Source organism: Asparagus officinalis, chromosome 3, assembly GCF_001876935.1.
Source record: "Asparagus officinalis chromosome 3, Aspof.V1, whole genome shotgun sequence".
In the NCBI taxonomy this organism is placed as follows: Eukaryota; Viridiplantae; Streptophyta; class Magnoliopsida; order Asparagales; family Asparagaceae; genus Asparagus; species Asparagus officinalis.
The window spans coordinates 11118104-11130885 of record NC_033796.1 but is presented as its reverse complement, the minus strand read 5'-3'; the positions used below and the strand labels follow the sequence as shown (position 1 = coordinate 11130885).

The window sequence follows — 12782 nt, the reverse complement described above, 5'->3', positions numbered from 1 at the left end:
CGTGGCCTAGGGTTCGATTTGAGGCTGGGTTATACTAATTTAAAAAAAAAAAAAAACTATTATACCTTATTGAGACAATTTGAAACAATTTTATGAAATCTACAAGAAGAATTAGGTAAACCTAAATTCCCCTTTCCCAACCTTTTCCCTAAAAAAAACCAGGAAAAGTGGGAAATGGAAAATTACAGGTATAGATAATTCACGATGAGCTATAAACTATGGGATAGAGGTCTAGACACCAAATACAACAGAAGCCCTAAGTTACTTTCAAAAGCCCCTAAATACACAGCATAATCACAGGGAAACCCTAGAGATTGAGAATTCTCCTCAAATTCTCAGTAGCAGAAGCGGTATTAGCAAAGAAATCAGCAGAAGATGGGTCGACGGCTCGAGACTCCACAGCGCCGCTCTTTTGGGGGAGGGAGAACTTGGGGATGGGGAGCGAGCTCGGAGGAGGCGAGCTCGAGTACGCAGGGCCAGCCCAGAGCTCGGAGAAAGAGAGTTCGTCGGTAAAGGTGGGATTTTTAGGTGTTGGGCTGCTTTTAGCGGGGGATTTTGGGGGCAAAGAGTGAGGTGCTCTGCAATTGATCCTCCTTTTGCTGTGGTAGTGATGTCGATGAGCAACAGCTACGGAGGCCATCGAAATACTTGAGATTGGGAGATTAGGGTTCGCAATTGAGAGGAGAAGTTGGGGGAATTTAAGAGGAGGAAGAGGACATTGACGATGGTTCTTGGAGCTGGGGGACTTCAAAGGAATGACCTTTGGACTCGGGGTTATTAAAAAGTATTCACGCGTTGGCTGCCAACTTTGACCGGCGATTATTTCTTTAGGTGAGGTTTTACAAAACCGCCCCCCATTTTGTTTGGAATGTTATCAGATAACCCCCTTTACTTTTCAAAATATCTCAAAGTTCCCCTTTAAGTTTTGTCAGAAAACATCCTGAACTGACGCCGTTAGGCTGTTTTCTGAACTTAAAGGGGTTATCTCGAAAAACGCGGCTGGTTGGCTATTGTGGATAGCAGATTAGCAGGCCGACTCCAGACGTAATAATAGTTAGGCCCAAAATACGCGGACATGTTTTAGGTTCGAATCTTTTTTTTTTCCTCCCCTTTCAGCAACTTTTTATCTTTATTTTAGGGCCTGTTTGGATAATGGAAGTGTTAGAAGTAAGAAGTAGGTTATAGAAGTAATTTTCAAAGCTATGAAGTAGGAAGTAGTGAAAATAATATTTTTGTTGTTTGTTTCATATATTTTTAGAAGTAATGGAAGTAGAACTTCTTCCTCTTCATTTACTTTTTTTGTTTGGATAACATTTGGAAATATTATTAGGAAGTAATTTTATCAATGAAAAGTTGTTAGAAGTAACTAATAAAGGAAATATTAATAAAAAAATTATTTATGCCATAATTAATATGTATTTCAACTACTTCCGAGCTACTTCTGAGTATTGAGGATTGGAAAAATATTTTGGAAGTAAGAATAACACGTAGGCGCCACATAAGCATTTAGAAAAGTATTGGAAATAAGTTTTTCAGATAACCAAACACACTTTTTTGCTTGGAAGTAACAGAAGTAGCCTCTACTTCTTTTACTTCAGCTACTTCACAATTACTTTCATGCAAATAAACAGGCCCTAAACGAAAATGTTACACATGTGATGATGACAAGCAGACAACAAGATGTGCCGTTAATCATTTCTGAATCGCAAAACCCAACCGATGAAACACGTACTCATCCTTACTGAATCGCGAAACACTTTCAGCAAATTTTTTCCTCCCCTTTTTTTTCTGTTTTCTGTTTTTATTCCTCCCAGTGGATGATGGGGGATGCATTTCGCCAAGTTTTTTTAATCATCTTTCAATACGTTGACATTTATCATTTATGTACCTATAACATATATAAATCGCTTAAGTAAAACATGATAGAGTATTTCAACTTGATTCTCTTACGGTTAGTTTTGGAGTAAAATTTAGGGGGAAACAAATTGGAGGATAAATTAGCTATTAATATATCTGTGGCGGTAGAATTAAGAATTGTTTTAGTTTGGATATATTCCAGACAATTGCGATTCAAGTTAAAACCATTTGTAATATATGACAACTTGAAATAAATTACTAATTTTAGGGGGGACTTGCACGTACACTCCTCGAATCTTTCATATTTGCAAATTTTATCCCCGAATCTTGATATTTGCAAGATTACCCCTCAATTCCCTTCCGCTGAACCCCTCCTATTTGATGATTTTAGTTTTTAGATGGGAAAATGTTGCAAACCTATTGGAAACTTCGACATTCGCTGATTAGAAACCGAAATTGTTAAGTTGAGGGGTAAAAAGATTCAATATGCGAGCTTTGAAGGGTAATTTTGCATATTACCGATACTGAGGGATAAATTTACGAATACGGAAAGATTGCTAGGTATATATTAGGAGACATTTTCCTTTATGGTGTGTTTGGGAGTTTACTTAGGGAAGGGAATGAAGGGGAAGGAAGGAGAATTTTTCCCCTTCCTTCCCTTCCCCTCCATTACACCCCAATTTGGGGTGTAAGAATTTGGGCCAAATTTTCCCTCCATTCCCCTCCTCTATCCTCCAAAATAAAACTCCCAAACAAGGTTAAAATGAAATTTCCCTTCCCTTCCCCCTCTCTACCCTCCATCCAAACAGGCCATTAATGTAGCGAAACATGCATGGTGAGGCCCAATTAGTAATAAGCCCAAAACAACGGGAAGCATACTGAGTAGGAAGGCCATACGAGCCTGCAAATGAATTCTCGGGCCCATTTAGGGCCTTAAGCAGCTCCGCCCAAGCCCACACCAAACAAATGAGCAGAGTTTTGAAGACCGAAGAAGAGCTAGGAGTCGAGCAGCAGCATTGCTGTACATTTTCGAAAGTATGCAGCGGCTCCCCCTTACAAGATTTTCCTCTTTTTCGCTGAGAAATTCTCTCTCCCAATCCTCGAAATCTGTAAGCTTACCTTTATTAAATATACCAGCGAAGATCGAGGAGCTAGGGTTTATTTGACAATTTACAAACTTAACTGATAAAATTTTTTGAATTTCTTTTGATTTATTGTTAGCTGTTGATTGGAAGAAGTGATGCTAGAAATTCTCTCTTGCGCCGCTTCTCTTCATTCGGTGAAAGAGGTAAACATTCAAACTTTGTGATTGACTGTGTGAATTTTGATTCAATTGGTATTTTACTTAGATCCTTGTGCTGCGGTTTCATGCAAACTCTGTACGGACTTCTAAATTTCATTATTCAATCAGATGAAACGAGAAAAGGTAGGAACTATTTTTTTTTAATTTAAATTTAGACCTACACTTTTGTAAAACACGAGGGTTCAGAATTGCAATCTTTTAGGGAAACCATGTTCAGTTGCTAATGTTCTTTGTAAGTCTGTTGAAGTAATACATTCGGCCAGGGGCGGATCCAGAAGCGCTGATCAATGGGGGCAAGACTACAAATGTACAAATATAAATACCACGTGATATTTTTTATGTAAGTATCAATGACACTAAAACGAAATAAGCATATGTATGTAGTAGCAAAATGTAGTCAATAGAAAAACCTTAGTGCCATTTTGTACAATTGTTACCGCCGTCTTTTCGTATATTTTGATAATGTTGTATGATTTTCTCATTGTCTATGCTATCAACTCTTTCAATATAAGTGACCAAACAATTCATCCAGTCATCTCCCATGTAGTTCCGCATGGAACTATTCGATTCTTCACTGTGTTCATTGCAGAAAAAATTCTTTCCACAGTGCAGTAGCAACTGGTAAGATCAAAGATAGCTCCACAAAAAGATACACCAAAGAATATACACTATTAGGATTTAACACTTTGAGAACAGTTCGTAGTATTTTACCTGAGGCAGAGCGGAGGGATTTCAGAATTGGGGAATTAATTGGATTTAGATTTTTATGAAGGATTTTCGGTAAGCAGATCGAGTTTGGCTCATTTGGGTGTTTATTTTGAACAACCTTGGGGGCTTGGGGACAATGGGTCAAATATGAGGGGTCAGATTGCTTAGTTTCCATTTTAATTGTTAGGGGTCTGTGGGGGCAATTCCCCCCACTGCCCCCATCATAGATCTGCCATTGCATTTGGCAAGTGATAACTTTGCATTTTGTTTCAACGACTTTTACTTTTTCTTAAAGGTTAGAATCTGATGTTGAAGTAGAACTTTTTACGTCAAATATGGGGGTCAATATCGTCTTTTATTACGTTCATATGTAGTCACTACATATATATTCATCAATCAAATTTTTCAATAGAGGTTTTTGAAGGTTTGTCATGACTCTAGGACTTGTAAACCCGCGCCTGGTTCTTGACGGGAGGAGGAGATGATTGTAGTCATTTTATTTAGGAGGATCTTATTCAAAATTAGAGGAGAAAACAAATTTACCTAGTTTAATAGTGATTAAGGCAATGTTGATTTTTTTTATATAGAATTCACTTCAATTTGTATATTCTACAGAAGCACTTGAGGAAGATGTTGAGAAGAAAGCTGGATGGTTATTGAAACTTATTTTCGTGGGAACTTTTGGAGTTGTTGGCTACCAGTTCTTTCCTTACATGGGTATGTTATTCATTAAATTGAATACTATTTGCACACCATCTTTTGGAGCCTCAAGCACAGTAAAATAACTCAAAATTATTTAAAGGTCCTATCGGTATCATTTATGCATTATCTTACTACCAGGTGATAATCTGCTGCAACAATCGATCTCGCTTTTACACGTGAAGGATCCCTTGTTCAAAAGAATGGGAGCATCCAGATTATCCCGCTATGCAATTGATGGTATCCTGATACTTTATGTGCATTTTATTTACAATAATGTTTTTCGCTTACGAATATCATCCCTCTGAGACTTGAGAAGTAGTTAGTCACAGATTTTATGCTATTTTACCATTTTCTAGATTGAAGTACTACATTTTCTCTTATAATGTTCACAGGGATGTGTACTCTGTAGGTTCAGAGAGGTGTAATAGCATTGCTTGATTATAAAGTGATTAGTGACCCATTGCCTAAATCATTGTGATCAAATTTCTACCTTCAACTGTATAATTGATTTTTAGTTTAAGAGTTCAGGTACTCTTCTTTATCACTTCATTTTCATACTGATAATGTCAAAGCTATACATTTGAAACGTCGACTTTTGCCAGTTATGATCCTTAAGGTGTTTAATCACTGATATAGCTCAACGTGGTAGTATGCCTTTTCTTTGAGCTTATTAATTTTTATTTTTATTTTTTGTAAAGTGTTGAGTGATTTAAAAGAAATATAATATGATTTTCAGTGCTATTACTACTAAGAATAATGCTAAATATTGTTTAGCACGACACTTGTTCTTTCTTCCTTACTTCCTATATCTCTTTACTTGGCATTTGTTTTTCACAACTGTGTTACTCCTATTATTAATCGAACCCTTTGCTTTACGTTTCTAAGGTTAGCTCCACAATAAATTGTATTGTATTTTATTGTACTGCAGAAGTGCCATAACTGATTTCTCTTCTCTTTGCTGCTTTTTTTTTCTTTGACTAGAAGTAGACCATTTACTTACTTGAAATAATGGAGCTAGCTGGTTTTTTATTGGTAACCTGCTCTTTTTCAATTCAGTTTATGTTTGGAAAAGGTATAAATCACCTTATTGACTTTTATTTATATTATTGTGTGTTCAAGCACAATTACTTAAAGGAACATTTTAGCTTCTTCTTTCGAAATATGATTTTATTTAATAGTTTCGAATATCTTAAGATGAACCTAGGCATGTCCGAACGGGCCCAGATTTCCGGGTCTGGGCTAGGAAAAATGCCTAGCCTGGACGTAGATCCGGGGTGCCCGGGCCGGGCCCGGGTTCGGGCCAAACCAAGCCGGCCCAGATTTTTTAATATTTTTTATTTGATTTTTTTGCAAAAATTGCTAAAAATTTAGATTAATCTTATTATACTTATATAACTATGTATTAGTATATAGCTAAATATTATATATACATATATTATATGGGAGTATATTGTATATACTTATAACTTGAGAGAGAGAGAATCACATAAGTAGATATTGCTTACTTATAAATACGTATTATGTAGTATGTATTTGTTACATATTTATGTTATGCTTATTTAAGTATAGTCATATACTTTACTTATATATAATTCAAAACCGAACCGAACCGTTGCAAATCGGTTCGGTGCGGTTCGGTTCGGTTTGTTCGGTTCTAACCTACATCAAGTATAACATTCAAAGGCATAAATATTGCTTGTCCCAAAAGTTTATATCCAAGCATCCAAGCAAATAAACAGAGCAGCAAATGAAATAAGCATCAATTGAATATAGAAGCAAGTGGGAACATACAACTGAGGTATCAAAAAATACATTGTCAACAGGAATCACAGGAATACACTTCGGTACAAAATGTGATTTACAGCACTTCTAACTTGAGGCAACATACAACTGAGGTATCAAAAATACAGTCAACAGGAATCACAGAGAAGACATCAGTACATCAACAACAGGAATGTAGAGTTAAAGTTTACATACTCATACTAACATGAAAACTGTAAATAGAAGAGAACAATCACAGAACGAGGTACAAAATGTAAATCACGGCCAAAGTGTAAATCACAGAACGAGGTACAACATGTCTGCAACCGTGCCGATGAAGCACCATGAGCCGAGATCCTGCAGTCAAGTACAAAATATAAATCACAATGTTGTTCTTAAAGTTAATATAAATTGACAAAATGTAGTCAGTTACAAACATGGAGCTTTCTAATTCAACATATTTGATTTTAATGTTATATAAATTGCCAAAATGTGCCAACATATATCACAGATTCACGGCCAAAGTGCAGTTTATGAATTCAAGTGTGTCTCCATAATATTACCATATGCTTCACTATGACTTCCTAATGACATATACAGTTCGTAAAACGATGCAGTTCAATTCATGATATATTTCACATAAACTGCTAAAAAAATGCTACATATGGTATAGACAATACAACACCAATAATAAAACAAATAATAATTTACACTAGCTAGCTAACTGTTATTTTCAATTTATAATTAAGCATAATGATCTTCAAACTTTCCAAACAAGTTTTGACGATTCACTTAAGCTTGAGCTATTGAATCGAAAGAATTATCATCCCCATGTACGAAATATAAAATACAAAGATTAATAGAAGATTAATAAGTAAAGTAAGAACTTCATATCCATATATGGCACCAAATCCATAAGAACTTCAGATCCTGCAGTCAAGCACACTAATATGCATAAATCAAACTATTGTAAACATGTATGTAAGCATTATAATCATGGTTGAACCAAATTGAACCAAATCATGGCTGAACCAAAGTGAGATATGCACACAACACTGACAACATGCACACAACATTGACAACAGAGCATGATAGGTTTGCATGACTGAACCAAATTGAGATATGCACTGAAAGCAAACTAAAGTGAACCAAATCATGGCTGAACTAAAGCAAACTATTTTTTTGAGAAAAAACTAAAGCAAACTATTGTAAACTAAAGTGAGATATGCACACAACACAACAACAAAAACACAGATCAAAACTGAAAGCAAACTACACCACATGTTAAGAATTAGGCAGTGAATTAAGAATTAACTACTTTGTACAGTGAATTAAGAATTAACTGAAAGCAAACTACACCAAGTTTCAACTGAGCAAATAGTTCAACAAAAGTAATGCTAATGACAGCTTTGTACAGTGAATTAGGCAGGAGCAAACGAACGCAACAAACCATATTCAACAACTTCAACACTGAGGAAAGAATAAAACTTTCATCAAGCACTTCATAGCATACATTCCCTATATCATCTTCTTGTTGTTGCTGACTTCCAAAGGGGAAACCACATTGTAGACTTTTGAGGCAATTATGATTAGCAAGTTTCAATCAAAAAAAAAAAAAAAAATCCACAACAAAAACGAAAATAATCAAATCCATAGATGAATCGTTCGAATTGGGATCTTTGTTCTGATTAAAAGAGTTTGATTCATGATTTTGAGATCCATTATCACTACAGCATCAGGATAAAAACGAAAAATAGATTAGATCCATTACCACTACCAGCATCATGGTTTCGAGATCCACAAGAAAAACTAAAAGACTGCGGAATAATAGATTAGATCCTGAGCAAAAGAAAAAAAGAGATCACTGAGAGTTATACCTTGGCCTCGGCGACGGTGACTGGTGTGGGTGTCCCCCCCAAAGCCGGAGGTACATCTGGAGCCTGATCCTGAGGCGGAGTTAGATCCATGAAGTATTGAAGACTGTGGCTGAGGAGAGTGAGAGAGGCGGGCGGACCGTGGCTGAGGAGAGTGAGAGAGAGTGAGAGAGGCGGCGGCTGGGATTGAGGAGAGTGGACTCGTGGCCCTGAGGAGAGTGAGAGAGTGCGAGAGAGAGGGATTGAGGCTGAGGGATTTGGGATGAGTAGCGGCGGCTGGGGGATTTGGGAATGAGAGAGGAAACGAAGAGCTAGGGTTGAGAGACTTGAGGGTTTGGGAATTGGGACGGGTCGGGTAAACGCGAACGGGTTTGAAAGTTTTGGGAATATATTCGGTCGGTTCGGGTCGGGTCGGTTTGAAAAGTTGTCAACCCGACCCGAACCGCCTTATTCATAAAACCGCTTTTTTCGGGTCGGTTCGGATCGGTTCGGTCGGTTTTTTCGGTTTGAACCGAACCATGCAACCCGACCCGAACCGCCTTATTCTTAAAACCGCCTTTTTCGGGTCGGTTCGGGTCGGTTCGGTCGGTTTTTTCGGTTTGAACCGAACCATGCTCAGCCCTACTTGGTAGTGAGCAGAGCCGGTCCTGGGTTTTCTAAGGCCCAGGGCAAATTTTCTCAAGTGTGCCCCTTTATACAAATTAAACAAATAAATAAATAAATTATCAATTAATTAATTTTATTAAAATTATAAGATTTTACACAAGACAAGGGAAAACACATTGGGGCCTCATTAAAACCTTGGTTGGGGAAAACCCAATGGGACAAAACCCCAAACGAAGAAAAAAGAGTACCCCGGATTGTAAACATTGCATTAAAAAACGAAAACTACATATTTGAGTCTACATGCTTCCTCCCAAATCTCCATAAGCATTTCTTGATTTGATCAATCTTCTTTTCATCCTCCGCAATTAATCGAAGCAAATAATCATCACATGTACCTACAAAATAAAAATATCAATGAAATCTCAACTACAAAAATTATTTAAAATGTCTTCTTGTTGCACTTTTAGATGCAAAATCATCAATTATACTATCATATTTAATGTTCTCTAACATATCATTTTCAATGCATAATATCGCTAATCCATTTAGCCTATCTTGAGTCATGGTGGTCCGCAAGTAAGATTTCAATAATTTTAATTTAGAAAAGCTTCTTTCAGCAGATGCCACAGTCACAGGTATAGTCAATAATATCCTATAAGCAATCATTACATTAGGAAACATATCCACACTCTTTACAAACTCAAGAATTTTAATGGATGTCCATGGTTTATCTGTTTCATATGCTTCTTTTGGTAACATCACTTGCAACACCTGTAACTCTGAAAATAAGTCTCTTGCATCAACATCGGAAACATCACCATGTTTTAAAGCATTTTCAAGATTCACATAGAAACTTTTTAATTCATTATCATCAAACGAAGTCAATTTTGCAGCATCAAATAAGAACCCAAAAATAGATTCAAAACAATGCAATTGTTCAAACCTACTCTTCAATTCACCAAGAGCAATATCCACTATAACAAGAAAATAATCAGTTCTAAATGATTCTTCAGCTGATTGTTGTTCCCTATCACTATTGGAAACCTCATCAAAATGTCTTTTTTTACAAATTTGACGTTTTTTTGGAAATATAGGCTCAATTCCCATATCAAGGGAAATTTTTTTAGCATCAATCATGGCAGAAGCAAACCCATTTATTCTATAGTTTTTAAAAAATAACACAAGTCCTTCTAATTGTCTTACAGCAGCATCAAGACGCATGTCTTCAGATTGTAATTTTTTACTAACTAAGTTAATCTTATGCAAAATGTCATGCCAAATAACCAAACTTAATATAAATTCAAAACTTGAAAGCTCTCCTGATGCTAAACTTTGAGCATCCCTACTCAATTTGGCATCTTCACTAATTTTTGTTAATTTAAATAAAGCTTCCCTAATTTGGGAAGCTTGAGATTTTATTGCTTTGACACTTTTAATGTGACTTTCCCAACGTGTAGTTGACAATGATTTCAAAGTCAAACCATCTATGTAATCAAGTAACACATTCCATCGCTTTGTTGAATTAGAGAATACCGTATATATGCATTGACATGCTCCAAAAAAAGATTTTGCTTTAACACATGAGTTGGCCATATTACAAACTATTAAGTTGAGACAATGAGAACCACATGGCATGTAAAATGCTCTAGGATTTATATCAAGTAATCTTTTTTGTACACCTAGATTTTTTCCTTTCATATTAGAGCCATTATCATAACCTTGTCCCCTCACATCATCAATATTAAGTGTAAGGGACTCAATTACATTTTGCAATTCATTAAAAAGTCCTAATCCAGATGTATCTTCCACATTCAGAAACTCTAAAAAGTACTCTTCTATATTTATTGGAGTACTTGAAACATCTACACACCTCAATATTAAAGTCATTTGTTCTTTGTGACTTGCATCAGGAGTACAATCAAGAATGACAGAAAAATATTTAGCTATTTTTATTTTTTCAATGATTGCATGTTTAACATTTAATGCTAAAATAGCTATAAACTCATTTTGAATTTTATGGCTAAGATAATGATAATGAATCTTCTTATCTTGAATGAGTCGAAAATGGTGTTGCATTACTAGATCAAACTCTGCAATCATTTCAAGCAGGCCTAAAAAGTTACCATTACCATCTTCATAAATTTTTTCATTTGTTCCACGAAAAGCCAAATTATGTATAGCAAGACATTTCACAACAACAATGATTCTGACAATAACATTTTTTCAGTGTAGTTTATCTTTCTTGATTAGCTCTTGTAATTCTGTATCAATTGTTTGATTTGTTTTCAATCTGATTTGCAATTCAACACAAGACCTCAAGTTAGTGAGGTGTCAAATACTGCTTTCATGTTGTTTAAGCTTCTCACCAAGATGGTTTCAATCTCTAATTCCTTCACTAGTTAACTGACTTCTAGAATTCATTGTTTTAAACAACTTACAACAGAAACAAAACACTTTATCCAACTCCTTTGAGTACACTAGCCATTTTCGATCCTTAGTTTCCCCATTTGGTAACGTACGAAGATAATAATTTGAAGAAAAATGTCTATTGTGTTCGTCCATGGGGAATTTGAGATTAGTTTCTCTTAGGGGACCTTTTTCTACAAGTAAATCTCTCATTTTTGCATCAAGATTATCCCAAACTCGTGGATCATAAATGTTCAAATCAAATCTTGTTTCGGGACATTCATTTTCATGGCAAGCTTCATCAATATTTTCATTTTCATCAAGGAAAGGTTCATCACTATTTTCATTTTCATGGCAAGGTTCATCAATATTTTCATTTTCATCAAGGAAAGGTCCATCACTATTTTTATTTTCATCTAGATCACCAATTTCTTCATTCACATCATTCTCATTTTCTACTAATTCTTCCATTTGAATTGGGTGTTCATATTCATTTGGTAAATCATCTTCATCTAAATTTTCAAGTGAAGCATTGGTTTGTTTAACAAAATATTTATTCAAAGATCCTCTTAAACTTTGAGCAATTTCATCATTTTTTCTTTTTTTGTCTCTTGAGATTTCCGGAAAGTTGTTTCTTAGGAAATATTTTTTAATTTTTATAATAAACACTTAACAAAGAACAAAGAACAAAGAACAATAAAACCTGGATTTTGAGCATAAGTTCTTCCACTTGAAACTTCCAATTATAAAGATCAAGAATCCCAGCCAATGTTTCTGTTGAATCAAATAATAAATAAGAAAAAGTTAAAACGATATGTATTACAATTTACAAAATTTATACATCTAATCTAAATTCTATATGTTATCTTAAAAAAATACCTTCAAAGAAAGTCTTTTCAACAAACAATTCTTGAGAGGCCTCGGCCTTGAGCTCCTGTGAGAACTGGCGGAGGCGGTGAGACTCTCACCGTGAGAGCAGAGCTGCTGGCCTTATTGTTCTTGAGAGGCTCCTGTCCCGTTGTTTTCACAAATCTTGAAAAAATCCTCCATGTTAAAAGTAGACAAAAACTGTAGCAAAGTGCTATTACACGTCATCTTTGTCATACTAGATAGATGCTATGCATATCAAAATCAGAAGACAGAGCCGACCTAGGCCCTAGTGCTATCATGAGTTGTAAGGCCCTAGTGAAAACTTGCTCACCCAGTCACCCTAGGCCCTAGTGCCCCCCTCAGCTATGGGCCCCGGGCTGTAGCCCTGGTGGCCCTAGGTTAAGGCCGACCCTGGTAGTGAGGTGTCATAATTCCCTCCACTCATTCAAATGGTTGCATATCCCTATACATTCCTCAATTCATGTGAATGTGGTCTCCTATTTGAATGAGTGAAGGGGATTGAGTCACCTCACTACCAAGCACAAAATTTATGCTTGGTACCAAGCATACCCATATTTCTCTCTCTCTCTCTCTCTCTCTCTCTCTCTCTATATATATATATATATATATATATATATATATATATATATATATATATATATACATACTATATGCAATATACTTATATATAATTA

The 12782-nt window shown here is 35.7% G+C and overlaps 1 protein-coding gene across 1 annotated transcript in view; it reads left to right on the top strand.

Moving 5' to 3' along the window:
* The window catches only part of LOC109832977, a 15323-nt gene continuing 5328 nt past the window's right edge, over nt 2788–12782 (top strand). Inside the window, exons 1-4 of the mRNA XM_020400499.1 lie at nt 2788–2966; nt 3079–3145; nt 4484–4585; nt 4709–4807. Coding sequence (XP_020256088.1) covers nt 2895–2966; nt 3079–3145; nt 4484–4585; nt 4709–4807 — 340 coding nt within the window. The 5' untranslated portion in view covers nt 2788–2894. The remainder of the gene's footprint in view (nt 2967–3078; nt 3146–4483; nt 4586–4708; nt 4808–12782) is intronic.